The 21,225-nt window shown below is 42.8% G+C and overlaps 1 protein-coding gene across 10 annotated transcripts in view; it reads right to left on the bottom strand.

Annotated features, from left to right (window-relative positions):
* Positions 1 to 720: 720 nt before the first annotated feature.
* The window catches only part of LOC6591925 (low-density lipoprotein receptor), a 35,436-nt gene continuing 14,931 nt past the window's right edge, over positions 721 to 21,225 (bottom strand). For 2 of the 10 annotated variants that reach the window (XM_026984628.1, XM_026984634.1), the window contains exons 3-11: positions 16,672 to 16,791; positions 16,458 to 16,574; positions 11,786 to 12,012; positions 9,352 to 10,758; positions 9,087 to 9,285; positions 8,619 to 8,720; positions 3,392 to 3,522; positions 3,178 to 3,324; positions 721 to 1,421 (exon numbers count right to left, since the gene is read on the bottom strand). In XM_026984628.1, the coding sequence (XP_026840429.1) occupies positions 1,380 to 1,421; positions 3,178 to 3,324; positions 3,392 to 3,522; positions 8,619 to 8,720; positions 9,087 to 9,285; positions 9,352 to 10,758; positions 11,786 to 12,012; positions 16,458 to 16,574; positions 16,672 to 16,791 (2,492 nt within the window). In that variant the 3' untranslated portion in view covers positions 721 to 1,379. Of the gene's footprint in view, positions 1,422 to 3,017; positions 3,325 to 3,391; positions 3,523 to 8,618; positions 8,721 to 9,086; positions 9,286 to 9,351; positions 10,759 to 11,785; positions 12,013 to 12,500; positions 12,624 to 16,457; positions 16,575 to 16,671; positions 16,792 to 21,225 lie in introns of those variants that run through there. The other 8 variants (XM_026984627.1, XM_026984633.1, XM_026984632.1 and 5 more) reach the window with 6 other exon arrangements.

Genomic DNA, 21,225 nt, shown 5'->3' with positions numbered 1-21,225 from the left:
CTTCAATAAATTTTTCACATATACCAATAATTGTTAGCTAATATATTTTTTTTTTTCGCTAAAGCATCGAGGCTTAAAATAAAATACATTTCACAGGAACCAAAATTTGCCGATACACATATGTATATATAATTTCTCTTTTTTTCCCTTTTTGTTTTGTGTATAATTTGTAAATAAATTAAAATATTTGAAAGCTTGTCTACACACTAAATAAATGAGAATAGAATATTAAAGGTACTACAAATAAGGTGATTTAATGTAGGTTTAATGCTTTTAAACTGATCACAGCAAATTGTTTTGAATACCCAAGAACGAATAAGAAAACGGAGAAAAAACAAATGATTATAATCGGATAATCGGTAATAGGGTCTTAAATTTCCCAAAGATTGGTTTTTCCTTTTGTAAATTTTCTCTAAATTTTGTTGTTTAGTTTTTTCAATGTATTTACAGACATGTCTTGTTCAAATATTTAGCTAAATTTAATTCAAAATTTGGTGCTAAAAATGTTACTTCAATCGCTTTGTTCCAGATAGGATCCATAAAGTTTTCTTTTTATTGATTTATGTTTTGTTCCAAAAACAACAAAATATACTATAACTAGTCACAATAATTGTTAGGTCTATAAACAGTTTTTCTTTTATCTTTTTAGGTTCTTTTTTTAACTTTTTTTTTCGAATTTCACAAAATGTTTCTTTCTTGATCAAACTTCAACAAAATGTCTTAACTTTTTACAATTGATTTCATGGACTTGAAGGGAAAGTTGGAGGAGTTTCTGGCTCCGAATGGCTTCCTGGCACTCGTCTCTCCTTCTGCGAGTTCTTGTGGGCTTTTGTATGTGTGCGTGCTCTTTTTTGAGAGAGTATGTGTTGGTATGTAAGAGTACATATGTGTGTGTGGGGGTGCGTGTGTCTGTGTGTGTGTCGACGCCGTTAGTTGATGTCAAAACGTAGCGCCTAGAAAAAGTTTTTGTGTTTTTGTATTAGTTTATGTGTGTGTGAATATATGCGTGTTTGTGGGTGTGTCTGTGTTAGTATTTGTTAAATTTAAATTAAATTTTAAACTAGGCAACAAATTGAATTTGTTGAGTATTTTCATTTTCCCCGTTTACTGCTGCTGTCGTCCCTCTGTCTTTCCTATTTGGTTTTTGGCATTCTTGTTTTCTTATTTCTACACAGATGAAAGTTTCCTCCGTTTCATGTTCTACGAGTACCATTTTCTTATTCAACTTTTACTTCCCGTTCAGTTGCATTGAGTTGAGTGGGACCTTGGTCTAAGGGAATTACTAATAGGAGATATTCTTGCGGTCTCTTTGCCGGTCTACGCGGCCAGTGTATAATTTTTTTGTTATATCCATTTATTGGATATTTTGACGGGATGTCCTAAACACACTCGGTGCCCCGCTCGCGCAACGGATTAGCAGACTGCACGTTGGAAAGGAGAGAGAGAATATAATTTGGTTAGTGGAAGTGTAGAAAGGTGTTTTGGTGTTGAAAAAAGTAAAAGGTTGCTACAGATAATTCTAGTAAGAGGTCTACAAATAAATATCAAATAATAATTGCTACAATAACAACAAAAAGGTGATGTATAACTAAAAAATAAATTCTAAAATACTATCAATCTTTGTAAAATTATAATGATTACTACAAACGTAAAACGGTATAAAAAAAATGAACAAATTTAAATTTAACTAAACATAAAAAATTATGAAATAATATATAATTATGAAATAAAATTTAAAAAAAGTTTTTGAGTAAAATATTATCATACTTCAGTATCATTACTTTGGTCTGTAGAGTATTCATGGATCAGATGGACAAGTGTTTCCATGTACAAAACTTAACTTTGGTAAAACTTGTCATAGTCAGTCGTAAAAAGAGATTTGTAAAATAAATAAGTATAAATGAATATAAAAACATACAAATGTTGATCAAATAAATTCACAAAAAATATAAGCCCTGCTTTAAAAACAAAGTTATTTGGTAGTCGGTACTTATGCAGTACCCCAGAAAATCCCTCATTTAACTCCACAACAAAATGTGATTTAATACCCAGCGCGAAAGAGATTTGCCGAGCACTCTGTTAAATGATGATATTTAATTAAAAAATCCAAATGAAAACCGCTAACCGCTAAGCTCGTGGCCCAAAACAATTTTGGCCAACCCGTACGTATGCAAATTATGTTGTTATTTTTGGGTTGCTGCAACAACCAAACCGAAAATCTCTCTTAATGCCATTTTGTTCAATTTGGCGTAATTATTATAATGCATTGTTGTGCGCTACCCTGCGGAATTTTCTCCTTTTTTGTTGCATTAATTAATTAACAGCTTTCATTAAAATTGCCAGCCAAGCAGCGGCCGCAGCTTCAGCGAAATATGGCGACACAAAAAAATGTAATTTAATTGAAATATTTTAGTAAAACTGCCACCATATCTGGTATATCGTATCTGCGGGGTCCTTGTCCCTGTCCCTGGCGGCGTGTTAGTCGTGCAGCTGTCGGGCTGCGGGACATTTTGACGCTCCACTAACGCCATTTAATTGGCCTTTTTAGTTAATTGCTCAATTGATATGCACATTTTGATTGCATTTGTCGCTCTGCAATTAGCTGGAGCGCCGGGAGGCTTCCCCCAGTCTGCCCTCAAAGAGCACCGGATCTCAAATGGATTGTAAATTATATGGACCAATGGAACAATAAAATAAAAATAATTTTTAAATTGTGCACACTCTAGACAACAAATTATGTGATAAAAATACACCGATAATTTTCTAATTTGTATTTGGTGACCACAACTTACCGTTTTTATTATTAGCTAAATCCTGTCTGCGGTTATCGCTATGTTTCGGGTATTTCGTTACTCGCAGCATTTAAAATTATTGCAGAGTGGATTAGTTTATGGAAAACACTCAACAGAGAGAGATACTACTTTGTGGGAGAACATTCACAACTCTTTAAGGACCCACTTCGAATTCAATCTTAGCTTAACTTTAGAGATAGAATCCCTAATCCATAATCCATAATCCATAATCCGTACAACTATGATACGCATACATACACTTAGCCATCTATATACAACATTAACTTAGGTCTTAGGTCACTCCTTAAAATCTGACATAGCTAAAGTCATTCGGATTCGTATTCGTATTCGTATTCGTGGCCATCGGTTGGCCAGACCCACTTACCTCCTCGTCCATGGCCGTGGCATACATGTGTGGCGTCACATTCTTCTCCAGGCTGAAGTGATCCTCGGGGGTCTTATGGTAGACAGGATTCTCAAAGTTCATGGAGTTCACGGCACGCGTGCAACGTCTGTACGTGAATAGGAGTAGCTGGAGAAGGAAAAGACCATGAGATATAGGGGTTTCTTTTGCTATACTATTCCCAATCTACACTTACCCAAGCCACCACAGTGGTGCCCAAAAGACAGCCTACCACTATCCAGGCTATTCGGCCATTATCCTGCTCTGCTGGCACATCGATCTTGTGAATTGTGTGTGTGGAACTGCTGTCATTGGTTTTCTTTTCAACTGTAGGGAAATATTAGGGGTTAGCCATTGTTTATTGTAGAGTAAAGGTTTATCCCACACAAATTATAAAAACGATAGACGTGACATATAGTTAGAAATATATGGCTATAAAATAATAATTCCAAAAATTAAAAGCTAATTTCCAAATCCAAAGTCAGTCTTAAATGGAATTAATAAATGAATATATACAAATCTGCCAGTAGAGTTATATTCAGCTTTTTCTCATAATTTCTGTGACCGAATATAATTACAATTTTGTCTGGCGGCTAGAGCCCTGACAAAAAGCGAAGCAAAGCAAAGCCGTCGACGACTACATCCCGTTGCGAATGTTTCCGCTTTCTGGTGGCTTTCTCTGGTTGTACTCGACTGTCTTTTATTTGGTGCCTTTTTCTGTTCTGCTTTCTGTTTCTGTTGTGGTGGCAGGAAGTTGTAGGATTTTTCCGCTGTCAACATAATTCGTTTTCATATTTTCCGTTTAGAATTTGTTCAACGGCAGGCAAACAAAAAAGTCGAAAGTTGAGCAGGAGGCGGGAGGCGGGAGTCGCAAGCGCGTTCGCCTGGCAAAGGATATGCCGCGCATTTAACGCGTCCTCAAGTGGCGTCATCTCCCCTGCCCATTCCCTTTCCCCTCTCCACCACTTCTTGTTGCTTATTCATTTTTGCTATACGAGTGTCCAGGAGAGGCGGCAGCAGATGAGCGTTTGTGGCCCATGTAGCAAGGAATTATCATTAAAAGTTGATAGCGGCAACAGCTGTGTGCCATCGATTGAGCGGGGGTGGCAGTTAGGGGGTTGATTTAAGGGGTGTTGGGGAGTAGGCGTTAGATAAGATGCTGCAAATTTATTTGAGCGGCATTAACAGACAGTCAAGTGGCATGGCGAACCGTTGAAAAGTTGCACACATTTATGTGGCATATTAATTGTGTGGGTGACCCGTGTGTGTGTGTGTGTAGCTGGGAGGAGCAGCTGCTCTTTTACGATTTGGAAAGATGTTCTGTCTTTCAATTTCAACGTAATTTCAATTGTTTTGAACCATCTTAAGCAGGAGTTTTGGAGTTTTGTTCCATTTCTTAAGGCCGATTTTACAACATGCATATTCACTTTAATTATTCCACAAAAACATTAAGCGAAAATTACGATTACGAGTGCGCTATAAACAAATTTCACGCATAAATTTCCCTAGCAATCTTTCAAAGTCTGAGAATAAATATTTCTCCCACACGAGTACTCATAGTATTTGCCTCTCATGGCATGCTTTATGCTTGCCTATAAATGCCATATATTATTGTGCTCTCCTAATCTATAGCAAATGCAATTTCCGTGCCCCACATTGTACTGCCCCATACACAACAGGGAGAGTTATGCCTCATCGCCCATTTGTATAATCCGGGCACATGTGCTTTTATATATTTATTTTAAAACTCCAACTCGGGATAACACACATGGCAGGCAGGTGCTTAGGTGCCTCTCCCCGCTCCCCTCTCCCCGCTCCCCGCTGCCCATTCCCCGCTCAACGGAAGTGCCATAAAACGAACGACAAAATGGCTGCGTGCCTCCATATTCTTTTCCCCAAAATGAAATAAAAACGCATAAAATATGTTCCGTCACCTGTTCGGAGTGCGGGGGGTTTCTTTTTCTGGTAAGAGATTAGATAGAACAAAAAAAGTTGCCAACTTTTGAGGGAAATAAAAAGCAGTCAAAAATTGTGTGGCATGCAAATAAACAAAATGGCGGCTTTGCTGCCATGTTTTCTAATTTTCTCTCCCTCGACGCTCCTCTCACTCTCAAGGCAATATGCAGTAAAGTTCGAGGCGGAGGACAATAACAATTGCCAGAGTGACCAAAGTGCAGGCAAATGAAAGTCATAAAATGTTGCACGATGGGCCAAGCAGGCACTAGGAGCAGTGGCAGCAGCTGTTGGGGCTTTGGCGCCCCCATTTTAGGTGGTATTCTCTGCTATTAAAAACGCAGTCGTTACATCGACGGCTCAGAGTTTATGTTCTCCGGGCACAACTGTGTCCTGCCTCCCATTCTTCCACTCTCCCACTATCTGCGTGTCCATTTGTCTGTCTGTCTGCCTGTCTCTGGGGTATTTGCGAAACTTTGCCTGCGCTTAATTAAGCAATTTGAAGTGGCCAAAGATGGCCATAGAAAAGTAGCACAAACCGCTAATTGAAATTGCAGTTATGGTGGATGGGCGTCGTCATCATCATTGACAGGGCAGGGCAGGGCATGGCACAGCATGGCACGGCCCCGGCTCGGACTCGGGCTCGGACTCGGGCTTGGACTGGCCTTCGTCTGGCTTGGCTGGGTCATCTAATTGAAATAGTCCTTAACTAGTTTATAGTTATTTACTTGCCAGCGCTTCTGCGAACTTTATTTTGCCTTCTTCTTCTGGCCCTCTAGTTCATTTTTTCCTTCTTTTACTTGGCTTAAGCCCTCCCATTGGCGTCATTCTTCTCCTGGCAAAATGTGTTGCCAAGTCCGCCCGAGCTGATTAGCGTTTCCGCTGCCGCTTGACTCGCTCGCCGATTCCACCACTACGACTTTTTTAAATTGATGTAATTAGGCCCGATTGTGTGGGTTCTGCGCTAAGCCTTTGCTGGCAACATTATTTGGCCCAGTGAGGGGTTCTTTTTTTATTTTGATGACCTTTCAGAGGGATTTCTTTTTTTTTTTCTGAGAAATTTTCAATGCAAGGAAGGAAGCTTTTTAAGCCGTATATAATCTGAAATATATGTGGAATACGTAAAAGGCAAAAGGATTTGTTCGGTCGAGTATGTTGCTGAAATTTAGCACAGAATTTTTGCCAAAGAAAAATGGTTCAATCAGCATGATAAAGAATGATTATTGAGACCTATTTCTTCTTCTAAAAGACCACTCTAGACACCTTTTCGCTTAAAAATGATAAAAATAGACTCCTTTTTGGGGATGGGCAGAACAGCGAGATGAGGCTTCCGAAAGAGCCACTTGGAAAGGTTGTAGCTATTAAGGAGAGCATAAAGTAGGGGTTATCGTGGACGGACACATCTGTGGGATGTTCATTTGTTTTAAAGTTTTAAGCTTCGCGACTGAGAGAATTAATCTTACTTTAAGTCCTATTTCCCAGGTTCTTCGAGTATGTTAGGGAAATATTTTTTTGGATATCTCTCTGTCTTTGTTGACTGTGTTGTTGTTGAAACTATTCATAAAATAGAGGTAGCAGATTCTTACTCTTTTTCTCTCATACTCTCTATAAAAACCCATCTTTACTGCTGAGCCGCCCTGGGGGATAGTTAGGTGCTTCCTTATGTGCTTATAAATATGTTTCCACCTTTCAATAAACCTTCTGCAAGTCTACTCCGATTTCAATTTAAAAAATCAAACAATTTTTGTCACCAGCATCATTAAAACAGTTTTTTAAACTCTTTCTTTAATCAAAAACCATATTTTTTTTGTACTACATCAAACACCAAAGAAAATTCCAGTAGACCCTACACTCCCTTTATTAGCCATATTTATTTTTCCCTTAAAATAGCAAGTACAATGCCAGCCAAATATCTTCTCTCATGCCACTTTTATTCATGGCTCTGATTCTGATTGACGAGGCTGCCTCCATTTTTGCCGTACAATTGATCAAAGTGTGTCGTCGATTGCGCCGGGAGGCAGACGAAATTTGGGTTTATTAAAAATAATGATATGGCATTTAGAGGCGGCACACAAAACTCTCTAATTTGAATCAATTGGAACGGCAACAAGCGAAACAAGATATGGATGCGGGACTAAACAGAACTGGACTAGGGACATGGGAAACGGAACACGGAACACGGAACGCAGAACGCAGCGACGGGACAAAGTACACTCTCACACAGAGAGAGAGGGTTTTGGGTTGGTGCAGATATTTTTAGGGATAAACCGCAGGCTGATGGGCGTAATTCATTTTGCTACACAGCCAACGCAAATATTTCTTCGCAAGCGTCGACAGTTGGAGGTGTTGACAGTGCCAATTTGGTCGGGATCCTGATGATGCTGATGGGGATGGTGATGATGATGATACCCCACGATGATGGCGTTGGCCAAATGGTGATGACGATGTGGATGACGAATTTCTGGTTAAACTATTTGCCATGCTCCATATGGCAGTGAGTGTGATGGTGTTTTTGGTGTATCTGTTCGTGTTGCTTATGTACAATTTAATTTCATGGCGATTTGTTGACGACTCTCCTCCCGCCTGTCGTTGGATATGTCTGTCCGTTGAGCTCGTCACCGCTCCCTGTGCGGTTGTCAGTCGTTCATCATTCCTATCCGCATCCGCATCAGAATCAGCATCAGCACCAGGGCTGCCAGCACCGCCATCGTCATTGCTATCGCCATTGTTGTTGTCATTCTGACTGAGCAGCTCGCAAATTGCACGGAGAAATGGTGAAATTCGTACGGGTCCGGGTTCAGGTCATAGGGCACCCGCTTATGCTCGCGAGAGCAGCATTTCCATCGGGGGATCGATGTTGTAGCTGTCGTTGTTGTATTTGTTGTTGTTGTTGCCATTAAACATGTCACCAATGCTTCCCTTTTGTGGTTTTTGCGCTGGGTGAACCCGATATTTATGTTTTACGTTGAACTCGTCGTCGTCCGCATTTTGCATGGATGTGTTTGAGTACGGATACGAGTACGGGCATGGGCACGGGTACGGGTACGGGTACGGGTACGAGTATGTGTGCATTTTGAGTGATTACGTCGATATCATTGATGTTGATTTATGATGATGATGATGGGGTATGGGTGTACGTGGCACTGTAGATGTGGCCGGTTATTCGAAAAATTGTGATAAAAGATGTGAGATGAAACTTAAAGACAGCCGGCGACTGATGAGTAAAGGTGAAAATGGCATTAACACATTGCCGTATGGACATAAAGCACGGATATAATCACACGAGAGACAAACACGAGTACAAAAAATCCAAAAACCCAACACCAGAAAGCAGTTAAATGAAGCACTGAAGAAATAGTGGGTATATGATGGGGATACCCATAGTTTCTTCAGCCCTTAAACCCAATATATTTAAGCCTAATCCTAAGCGGACCTCCACCAAAAGTTGTACTATAAGAAGTATCGCATACCAGGCACTACAGTGTGCGCATCTTGAGGTGCTTTCGTTGTGGAAAAAAAGGACCCATTTTTCGTCCTGCTGCGCACTGTGGGACGCACACTTTTGACACGCACTGTGGGCCAGAAATTGGGGTTAAAGTTAATTTCATATAAGCAAGATGGGAGAATAAAATTCAATGAATACGCTCTGCAGTTAAGGCCAGCAAAGGGCCACTTAATAGCCCTGAACGCAATAGCCGCAACCGCAACAAGGATGCGTTCTGTATCTGTCTGTCTCTTTCTGTATCTGTCTGTGTGCCTTGTATCTGTGTGCATCTGTGGTATTCACCAACTCAACCACAAAACGCAGCCATTGAGGCGGACGGACAATTGCAGGCGCATCAAATGTGATTACAAAATGCACTACACGCATTTCTCCCCGTCCTCCTCCACAGAACTGGAGAGGTCAAAGGGCAAAGAACAAAGCAAATGCTACTTACGATCTTCGACACACATTAGGCCATCCGACATCAGCCTGAGACCCGTGGGACAGGCGCAGGAGATGCGCGGACTGCGCTCGTTGATCCTTGGGGCGGGCAGGCACAGGTGGGAGCAGTGGCCATTCACGGACTGGCAGTGGTTGATGCCATCGGGCTGTCGATACGGATGGTACACATGGATCACCATGGGATTCTGGAGCTGTTCGAGAATTGTATGGAGAGTTAGGAAGAGAGCACCTTCAGGAGGGACAGAGATGTAGCCTACCATGTGAACCGCTGTGATGGGCTCCACGCCCTCGCCGGTGAACTTGTTTGCCTTGAAGACGGTCTGCTTGTCCCAGTCGGTCCAGTAGATGTAGTCCTCGAAGGTGGTGATGGAGAAGGGATGCCGCAGGTACTCGGTGGAGTAGAGGATCTGCCGCCGCTGGGAGCCGTCGTAGTTGGCCGACGAGATGACGTTCAGCTTGCCGTCCACCCAGTAGATGCGCTTGCGCACCAGGTCCAGGGTGATGCCGTTGGGCCACTTGACGTCGTAGCTGATGATGGTGGTGCGGTGGGAGCCGTCCATGCCGGCGCGCTCGATGCGCGGAGAGGCGCCCCAGTCGGACCAGTACATCCAGCCCTCGATGGGGTCGAGGGCGATGGAGCGCGGTATGTCCAGCGCGTCCTCGATGAGCACCTTGCCCATGTTGCCGTCGAAGTTGGTCAGCTCGATGGTGCACTTGTGCGTGTCCGTGTAGTACACGTGGTTGTAGATCCAGTCCACTGCCAGTCCGTCGGAGGTCACCGAAGACTGCTTCAGCACCACGGTCTTCTCGTTGCCCTCGTCGATGGGCGCCTTGTAGATGCTCTGCGTCGTCACATCGCTCCAGAAGATCATCCCCGTGCGGAACACAAAGTCCAGGGCCGTGGCCGACTTGGTGCTGTTCACGATCGACGTCATCTCCATGTGGTCCAGGGCGATCTTTCGGATATCGTGACGCCGCGCCAGCAGCAGAGAGGCGTGGCCCTCGCCAGCCTTGCAACGCGTGTGGTTGCGCGGGTCCCGCATGTATCCCGCCTCGCATTCGCACTTGAATCCTCCGATCTCGTTGATGCACAGCTGGGAGCAGGTGCCCGGGTTCTCGCACTCGTCGATGTCCACACAGGTCCTCTTATCCCCGGATAATTTGTATCCCTTTCGGCACTCGCACTTGTATCCCACCACCTGGTCAATGCATTGGTGCATGCAGCCCCCGTTCTTGGAGGCGCACTCATTCACGCCGCACTTGCCGGCCGGCTCGTCCTCGCCGTCGGGGCAGTCCTTCCGCTTGTTGCAGACCTTGTCCAGGGCTATGCACTGGCCTCCACCGCAGTTGAACTCGGTGGTGGCGTTGCACTCCCTGGGGGGTGTGGCCAGGCCGCAGTCCCTCTCGTCGCTGCCATCCGCGCAATCTTTCTCCCCATTGCAGTTGAGGTGTCCGGCGATGCAGCTGCGATCACCGCACTGGAACTGATCCGGCCTGCAGGTCACGTTCTGGCAGTTGGCCGGATCCTCGTCGTCGCCGCCGGGACAATCGATATCTCCGTCGCACACCCAAGTGCTGTGCAGGCAGGTGATGCGATCCTTGCACGAGAACTCGTGTGGTTGGCAGAAGCCTCTCAAGAGTCCTGGATCTATGCTGCAGTTTTGCTAAAAGAGAGGGAAAGCGAGAGGGGTGGTTGAGTCTCTGTGGCTGCCCAAGGGGAAAAATCTCCGGATGAAGGAAGTTAACTTTTACTACAAACTACAATAGTTTGCTTTTGCTGTTAAGTGCCAGCCAAATATTCAGGCTTCTAAGCTTGCCACACACCCACACACACACATGCAACACACATATGCATATACGTATATGTTTTTGTATATGTACATACATACATACATACATATATGTGAATATAGTGCACTCTCCCCTTTGGCCATTTTTAGCATTTCTGTTGCATATTTTTAGGAGCTGGAAGCAAACACTTTTCACATTTTCATACCCTTTCCATGCAGGGTATATACGATGGATGATGATGGTTAATATCAGGTGACTAATAGCTTTAATCTTTTGTGTAATTCCCTTACTAGTATAGTAGAGATTTTGATTTGAGTAGTTTTCAATCGAATGGAAAGGGATCTAGTATAATGTGCGAATAGCTGGTATATTTACACAAAAGTAGGGGCTTTACCAATATTTGTTTTATGTTATTATTTCTATAGAGTGGAGCAGCTGATTCTCGCTATATAATGCAAATATATGCACCTCTAATCTCTAATGTGGTAAAGGAAATCCCCCCGCCTCTTGCCCGTGAGGGTATACAACTTTCGGTCTACTGTCAATGGTTTTCTGTGATAGTTTGCGTTTCCCATTTTTTTCCTGTTGGGTGCCATGCAATTTTGGCGCTACACAACTGACAACAAAAGCTATGCGTCATACATATAAATGTTTATGGGAAGCAGTTGCCGTTGCCGACATCGTCGTCCTCGTCGTCGTCGTTGCCTATTTTGAATAATGCTCGCGTCCTGCATAATTTATGCTTCCTAGCTGGGGCCCATATAAATATATATTTATATTTATATTTATATGCGAGGGTTGTTTTACAGCCTTTCGCATGTGTGTGGGTTTGTTAATAATTTGGTCATATCAATTTTCATGGCCAGCTGTATGGGGAAACAGACTCTCGCCATAACTCACCTTCTCATCGCTGTGGTCCTTGCAGTCATAGTCTCCGTCGCAGACCCACCGCTTGCTGATGCAATCCCCGTTGTCGCAGGTGAATGCCTCCTCCTGGCACTTTCCCTTGGCGGGACAGTTGAGCTCGTCGGACCCGTCCACACAGTCGTGATCCCCGTCGCACTTCCAGCGGCTCTGGATGCAGTCGCCACTGGCGCAGGTGAACTCGTCCGAGCGGCATGTGGCATCTGCATGGAGTTCAGGGTGGGGCATTAGCAGAATATCTCAATGGGTTTTGGGGAGGATTTGCAGGCTGATTAGTGAATGGATGTGGGTATGCTCTACTAAATATGTACAATGGTAACATAAACCTTTTGAGGTTTAACAAAAACGCAACAGAAACCAACACCATTACGAAAATTGCCAGCAAACAAAGCATAAGAGGAAAAGGCGGGGGGCAGGACTTGTGGCAGGACTACAACATCTAAAACATTGCAATCTAAAGTGTTTCTTGAGTGTGTGTCTGCGTAAATATTTGTGCTTTATTGGTAGGATATACGAGTAGTAGGTAAGTGTGGAATTACACAACTTTCAGAGAAATACAAATGTGTGTCAACAGAGGATACATGTAATATAACGTAGCAGGGAAGGCAGATAGCAAACGATAGATAGATTTCACCAACACCAAAACAAAGAGTTGCAGCAAACAGAAACTTAGATATGATTGAAGGCTTACTGCACTGGGCCTCATCGCTGCCATCGTCGCAGTCCTTGTTTTGATCGCACATCCAGGAGAGCGGTATGCACACACCCTCGCCGGACTTGCACTGGAACTGCTCGGGCGAGCAGGTCTTTCTCGCTGTAAAAGAAATGTATACAACATATTTGAGTTAAGTGTGCAAATGTTCTGAAATTAAAGAAGGACATGGAGAAAACCTCCTTTAAGAGAGAATCTGTGGTGAGGCTGATGTTGATGCCTTCAAAATAGCCCACTAACTGCTTTCCTAATGGCAAAAAACAACCATCAAGATGGAACAAATGCTGCACTGAGAGAAATAACATGTTAATTTCAGTTTCCAGTAATTGGAATCCACGTAGACATCCGAAAGTATACACTCAAATGCTCGAGAGCCAGGTGCTCAAATAGCACTTCACAATTGTTCATTCTTGTTATAATAACGATCCAATGGCAGCTCTGTTTTCATTCCTTTTCCCCCAGTGTAAGTGCAGAAGACGCCTTAAAGTAGGCAGCCAAGTTTTGTCTTGTCATTAAGTTTATAAGCAGCTGCAAAGGCGGAGTCCCTTGGAACGTACTCCGATGGCAAGTAATAAACATAGTTGTCATGCCAGCACACACACAACCTCAGACACACGTAGAGAGGCACACAGAGGAGAGGAGCAGCGAGAGGGGGCGATGAGAAACCATTCTGGGCTAAACAGTTGGCATTTTATCTAGGCAGTAATTAAGACATTATCAGCCAACACTCCATAAAGTTAAAACGCACACATGCGTATGCATTAAAGCAATTATCGCAGACACCACCCCCTCCACACCCACAGAGCACACACGAGACACAAACACAGATACTCGTGCTCGTGCTCGTACTCGTACTCGTGGCTGAAACTTTCATTGAAGTTATTCCCAAGCCCAAGAGGAGCACGGACATTAAACAAAGCTGACAACACTCCCACACACAGACACACGCCCACACCCATGCAGATGCATAAAAACGCTTGTGTTTAACCCTTAATGCGTATTAGTATGCCAGTTCTTTCAGTGCCTTCCCTTTCGTACTTTCTTTCATTGCCGGATTCTTTGGGCCTTCTTTTTTTGGGCCTACCACCCGGCGCGTGAAATGAAGGTCTTTTGTCTCTGTATGTGTGTGTATTCTCTGTGTGGAAGAGAAAGTAGCTCTTGTGGCCATGTATGATTTTCCCTGATATGATTATGTACTTCCCGCTGTCTGTCTGTGCTCCTTTGTGCCTCTGTGTGCTCGTTGGAGCAATAAAATCTTACGACCGGGCCTCGCATATTTGAATATGCTTTTTGGCGTTTCATCTGCCTTTTGCTCTCCCGCTTTCTCTCTGTTTATATTCCTTCCAGGTCCTGTCTTCCTGTCTATTTGTTTACCGGCTACACGTGCACATCTATGCGGAAATTTCTGACATCGTTGCAAATAAATTAATTCATTATTGTTTTCTTCTCGGTATTTGTATGTACAGATATACTCGTATACCTTTTTTGGTTGCTTAGCATGTGCAACGTGTCGTATGCGTGATATGCCTTTAATTGGAATTTACTGTGACCAGTTTTTCGAATTTATTTGCTGTATTGCTGTATTGTACGCCAGCTGGAAACTTCCTGGAATGGTGGCACCCAGTGGCGAGAATATTCGAAAAATGCTGATAAGCTTTTTTTTTTAGAGATTCGTTTGCTATGTGATTGACACAAATGTATTGAGGCATACTTTTATTAATACAGATAATTGGATATCCAAGGAATTTTATGAATTTCAGTACTGAATTTTCATGATTTTCGGATTAACAGGGAAATTAACGGAATTAATGGTTTATCAGTTTTTAAATTTCATTTCTTTAATAATAGATTCATTAATGAATGAAGACAAAAATTTTCCGTAGGTGGCTCAGGCGCTATCTCTCTCTCTTACAGAGTAGTTTAGCATTAAAATGAGTTAAGAGTAATAGCGGGTATCTTATTGTCTAGACAATGAGCTTCGACTTGAAAATTCTCTCTGGTGTTATTTTTTATAATTTATTTATACGCTGGTATGTGGAAATCTCCCCTACTAACATTTTTTAGAATAAAAATTGTATTTCGCGATGCGAAAGTTTATTATTTCATTACACTTTTTACTCCTTTTTCTCGTTGGCTCCTTCGTATAAGGCAGAAATTTTCAATTATCCACTATCATTTTGCAGCCACAATTTATGGCTTCATTAAATTTTCCATTGCTTGGTGAGAGAAAAATTCGCCAGGGACTTCATTTTTTTTGTGTCCTTCTTGAGGCCAGAACGAGCACTTCGCTGAATGAAATGATGCCCCTCGTATGGCCATGTGGGACACTGCTTCAGCTTCAGCTTCAGCTTCAGCTATAGCTTTTGTAAGCCATGGCAAAATCAATTTGCTGTTGTGGGAGGGTCACTATGAATAGACCTGGGCAGGACCTTCGTTCTCCTGTGGGTCTCCACAGACCCACACATACTCACGCACACACACACATATTGACCCACAATTTTCGTATTGTGTTCAATAGCATTTTCTTGTTATCTGACGCTGGAGCGTATATAGTACTTGCAATTTGATTTTAATTTTATTTAAAATGCTTTTTAGAAATGTGGTACGGCTACTGCCCCGGACTAGCCCCCATTACCTTCTCGAAAGCCAATGAAGCTCAATGCTTTTGTGGCGCAGTTTGCGTTTTGTTTATTGTGTGGTGTTCCTCGAGCAGCGCCTGGCGTCATTGTTCGACTTGAAAGCCAAGTTTTCCCCGTAACGGCACACAAAGTTATGAAGAGCCAAAGTTGAGTGTTAAATGGAATTAAATAGGGGACCAAGGACCAAGGACCATTCCCGCTTTACAGTAAATAAACACTAGCAGAGGATATTCCTTTTTATGCGGACATTTGCAACGAAGAGAGGGAGCTATCCCATTCCTGATTACCATGTTTCTAGGAAAACTAATCCCCGATATTGGTCTAAGCTTTGCACTCTCCACTCTTGCTTTATCTGCAAGCGAAAGGAATGCTTTATATGTATTTATCAAAGGTTGTCAAGGGTATCTATCAATAGCAAGGGGTATCTTCCTTCTGTTTTTTGCCGTTTCATATGTGTGTGTGCTTTTGCTTTTCGCGGTGAACTTTTGGCCCGACCAAAAGCAACTTCAATTAAGATCCACGGAGGACGAAGAGGCGGTGGGGCGGTAAGGAGGTAGGGCGGAGGGTGTATGGATAAAAGCTGGAATGTCAACAAGGTTTGATGACAATTTTAAAGCGCATAAAGGTCGTAAAAACACATTCACCCCCACAGTCTCGGAGTACCGGAATGTTCGACCATGTGTATGTATGTATATATTTTTATGTATATCCTGTGATATATGTATTCTGCGCAGCTCAACTCCATATAAACCACAGGCTCAATTTGGTCGCTGTCCTCGCACTTTTGATTACCAGATTTTATTTCCATCAAGGATAACATCATAAAAATCGCATCATTTTTTTCAATTACAATCCTGAAACATAAAAACACTGCCGTTCTGGCACTCTGCAGTTCTGGATTTCCTTTCACATAGTTAGGCGAATGTGTCACAGACAATAAACCGCTAAACAAGTTACAGGAGTGGAGGGGAAATTTCATGGAAAAAAACTACATAGGGAAAGGCAAAAGGAAAAGGACAATGGGAGTCTCTCCCTAATGCATAAATACAGATTAGTTCCGCTGATGGTCACGTCGCGATATTGTCCGTCAGGAATGATGTTAATTTATGGCTCAGGCTCAGGCTCAGGCTCAGGCTCAGGCAAAGGACTAGAGTCCAGTCATAAAGTGAATCAGAGGATGGTTCATGCATTTAAATTTCGATTAAACGTCTCATTTTGTTTTCGTTTGGTTTAGTGATGGGCACGGCAATCCTCCAGTTAGTATGCAAATGTGAGTGATGGAGTGGTGGAGGCTTACTACAATCCTGTTCGTCGGACATGTCCCGACAATCGAAGTCGCCATCGCAGAGCCACCCGCGTGGTATACACTGCTCCATGTTCTTGCACATCACCTCATAGGGCTGGCACATACTGACTGCTCTCACACAACATTCAAAGGAAATAGTTGCATTAGCTCGGGCACCACTTGGGGGGAAAAGTTATCTTCATCTACGACTGGGGATAGTACTTACTGCAGAGGAGGGATAGCTCGTCGGAGCCATCGGTACAGTCAGCCTCGTGATCGCAGACCCATTTCTGTGGAATGCAATTGCCATTGCCACAGCGGAATTGGTCCGCGTTGCAAGTCGATTCTGCAATGAAAAACACGTATATTCAAAATCAATTTTCAATAGCTTCGCCAGATAACGGTAATGGTATATGTCCAATTTTTTATGCTTGAATAGTTAACTGTGCCAAAAATAAATGTGATTTCAGTTTCCTTTTTCATTTTTCCTCAGCTTTTCTCTTTGTTTTATGGTTTTAGTGGAAATAGTTTTTCCCTATATTTTATGGTTGTTTTGTTTTACGACTTTTCACCACCACAAAAATTTATTAAAAGGCTTTGCAATATTCCATTCTTTCCCATCCGGAAAGGAAAACAATTTGTTGCTGGCTGAGTGATTGAAATGCAATTAGGAGATACAAAAGAATTTTCTGAATCGAAGGTGTTGCAAAAACCATTCAAGGTGTCAGGACACATACTCGTACGAATAATTGCTGAAAATATTCAATGAAATGTAAGAAAATTCATTTTCAATTTGAGAATTCTTTAGCCCGGATTTTCCTTTGCACTTTTGCCCCCTTCGTGCAACGATGCATCTTTTGTGAGCCATACTAAAGTGCAGACAATTTAGCGCTTAATTCAAACGAATTCCTCTGAAAGACATTTGCATTTCATTCGTCGACGCTTTAAGAGACACAGTCACAGTCCCTTCATCTCCACAGGGGCAAAGTTTTCTCCAGACTCCAGACTGCGAGTCGTCCCCCCCCCCCCCCCATAAACTTGAGCGCAACTTTTGTGGCAGTTCCTTGTCCCCGCTCACCCCGCTCACCCCACCACCCTCCTCACGAAACACAAACTGTAACCCGAAAGCCAAAGCCAAAGAGTCCCAACCAAAGCCAAAGCCAAAACCAAACCCGAGGGAGGCAGACGGAGCCGCCGCAGTGCGAAAAATGCGCATCACGTTCGGCGTTCGGGGAGCTGGGAAATACCGAGATGGGGGAAAACGTTCCACAGTGTACTATTTACCTAGACAGCCAGCATTTAGCACAAAAAAAGGTATAAAATACGAACAAAAACCATAGTTTATATTGCGACCATGGGATACCCGTTATTCATTTTTGATTTTCAAAAGATAAAGTACACCAATATTGAGTGGGAAATATATGGGCATACGATAGATCTATAGAAGAGGCCTAGAAAAGCAGACAGAGACAGCTAACTTCTAAGAGAGATATAATATATCACTACTTATATCCTTCTTAAATAAGAGCAATCTATATTTCAGAATATGACAACCACACATATTAAGATTTAGATGTAGATTTAAGATACATTTTATTTCCTTTGATATCCCAGGCGTGGTCATATAAAATGTGGTAATTGAAGCTCTTAAGGTCTCCCAGTTGTAGGCGTTCATTAGAACTAGGGGTTTATATCGCGTGTAGCCGTAAACTTGGAAACCTTGATTTGATGTGTAGATTCATATATTATATTCTTAATTTACATCCAATCTGAGTTACATTCATTTTACCACTCTATGTGCCACATGTTGCATATTGTATTGTAAGACCTCAAGAGGTCGATGGAGAAGTATACGCTTCCGTCAGCCATCTTAAGCAATAAAATACACTCCTGCTGTCCCCCAGTATTGGGTATCAGAAGCGCTGATTCTGGTTTGGTCTGCTATTCTCTTGTTTTAATGGGTAACAATCAGCAGCAGCCAAAAGGAAATTAAAAAAATATTTATAAGCACATTTGCTGCTAACTTGCGGCTAACTTTGATTACATCTGAGAGACGTCGTTGTTTTACAGCAAACTCGTCGTATAATCTTCTCTGAAATTCCCCAGAAATATATGTATGTATTATTCGTGTTCATATCAGCAGAAGTTCAATGTCAGCTTCCGTTTCATATACAAGACCAGGGAATTATTTATTTATGACTTAATGGTCTGACACCAACAAAAATGAGGACACTTTGCGACCGGCTTACATAATGCATAAACAAACCGACTTCAGTGGCAATCTGTTCTGCGTTTCTATTACTTTTCTTTATGAAGCTCATAAATTTCGCTCATGAGACGCGTACTCGTATTTGTGCAACAATTTTCATATACTCAAATATATATAAATATGTAAAAATATATATTTTTTGTGCCTAAAAGCTCTTTTTGCAGCTGCTTTGCCTCGTGCCACCCAGAGGCAGAAGCAGGAGGCAGAGATGCAAACTTCATTATTTACAGTCTGCCGCGTCGCGACAACATTCGAGGTGGAAAACGGCAGCAGCAGCAGGAGGAGGAGGAGGAGGAGCATGAGCTCTAGAGAGTGGAGTGGTACGGACTTGGGGCAGACAGACGCTTGCGATTATGCAATTCATTTAAAGTGCTTTGTCGCCAGGGGGATCTGCACAGTAGTCTCCGGACACCTTTTGCCGGCAATAATGAACGGGTACCCCGTGCCCAAGCAGGTGCCAAAGGTGGATTGGATGTGTGTGTACGAGTTTATGCATTGCATTGCCTTGATTTGAGGGTTATCACTAAATGATTCGACTCCTGCCCCCAAGGCTGCCGACAGCAAAAGTGACAAAGTCATCTACCCCCCTCTCGCCTTGCCGCACACGAAGGGACTTGAGCAAATACAGGGTAAACTTTCCGGCAGAACCTCAAGAAAGTTTTCGGGGAACAATGCAATTCCCCGCTGTACTATCGAACCCCGCAACCCCACCGAATCCCCGGGGAGGTCGGGTTGGGAGCTCGTCCCTGAGCTCATTTACAGGCCAAAAGCTTAGTGCTAGAAAAAGTTGTCTTGTCTTCCTTCCAGAAGTGTCCAAGGGGAAGAATGGGTACGGGAAAGTTTTCTGCGGTCATTCATCGATTTGGCGCATTAAAACTTTTGTGATATTTGCCATTTTCCAATCTTCTATGGCACCCGGCCCCTCTAGGCCTTCCTTCTGGTGGAAATACACATTTTGTTCAATTAATGTTAACATTTGTATACATATCATAGTTCGTGGAGTTCGTGAAACCTCATGATAAGACCGATAAGATATCGAAACTCAGTGAAATAACCAAAGAACCCTCGAAGCTTAATTCTCTCGTAATAAAATTGTTAATATTTTGTAAATGGAATATTTCAAATATCCTCCAGCTAAGAGAAAGCAATATCAAGACGAAAATAAAAAGAAATGTCATGAAATATTGGGTTTCATTGATTTCTGACTTTCGGTGATTTCGGTGGGTTGCTCGGGAGGACGGACCTCTCCTAATGAAGTTTGTCTGTCTTTTTGGGCATAAATTGAATTGTCCGATTCACTTAAACGGGCGGAAGGAAATGGCACGGCAGAGGGAAAAGCGGCGGACACAGACACCCCCCATTGTTCTTCCTTATTCGGACCCTCATCTCAGACCCTCATCCTGTCCTGCTTTTTCCTGTGTCTCGTCTCAATAAATAAATGAAAAATTTGTGCCACGGTTAAGGGGATTTTCCTTTTTTCATTGTTTACAATTGTTTGCCCTCTTATATTTATTCTGTACTTGTTTTTTTTTGTGTTTCTTGTTTAGAGAAGTATCGTCTTCCGCACACAGCGGGTTGCACGAGTATCATACTCGTAAAAAAAGGCTCGCCGCTTGTTGTTTATGGCACCTTTTTCCACTTTATTGAAGCCGTACCGTCTCCACCAAGTTGTTGTTGTTGTTGTTGTTGTGTCCCAGTGCCTCCTTGAGGGAGTATTTCAATATAGAATCAGATGAGGGTTCTCTGCCTGAGGGTCTGCGGGGGTATGTGGAGTCTGGGGCTCTGCATCATAAATCATTTAAAGAGCAGTCCGGCGGCGGCTGAAGTGGAGCAGCGATTGAGGGTCCCTCTAATGAGGGACGAACTTTTAGGTTCCCTTTATTTTTTGCCTTTGGTATAGCAGCAATTGTTGCTGTCGTTTGCTGGAGAGTGCAGCAAATGGCCGCGAAAGTCTACCATTTGAATTGCATTTCAGATGGTTGCCAATTTATATGTTAAACAATCTTACGTGTATTTTGGGGTGGAAAGTGGAGCCATGAAATATTCGAAAAGTAATGCCCATTCCAGTGAAACACGACTAGGAGCAACTTCGATGGATTGCTGCGCTTAAAAATGTGAGGGATACATAATTTATGGCTTACAGAGAAGGACAAGGACAAGGATAGTGGCACTGGCAGTGGCAGTGGCAGTGGCATGGATGTGTGACTGAAGTTATCTAAGGTCTGCCAGTCGACGTGGCTCACACGAGCCCCAAAAATATACTATGTGTTGCTGTAACTACGAGTATATATGTAGAACTCTGAGCTGAGCTCTTCTTTCGTTTTCTTTTTTAGATTTTGCACACACATTCTGTGCGGCAGGCTTATCAGCTGTCTGCTGCTCGCTCCCCACGAATGTGCTGCATGAATATTTATGCGTTCGATATCGAACACTAGCATACACCATAAAGCCAATATATGTATATGTCGTATGAACGTATATAAGTACGATTTATATGTAGAAATGTGTATC

This window comes from Drosophila persimilis, unplaced genomic scaffold (genome assembly GCF_003286085.1).
Source record: "Drosophila persimilis strain 14011-0111.01,24,50 unplaced genomic scaffold, DperRS2 tig00000000-arrow-pilon, whole genome shotgun sequence".
Lineage (NCBI taxonomy): Eukaryota > Metazoa > Arthropoda > Insecta > Diptera > Drosophilidae > Drosophila > Drosophila persimilis.
Note: the sequence above shows the minus strand (reverse complement) of the source record. Positions and strands in the feature narration are given on the sequence as shown.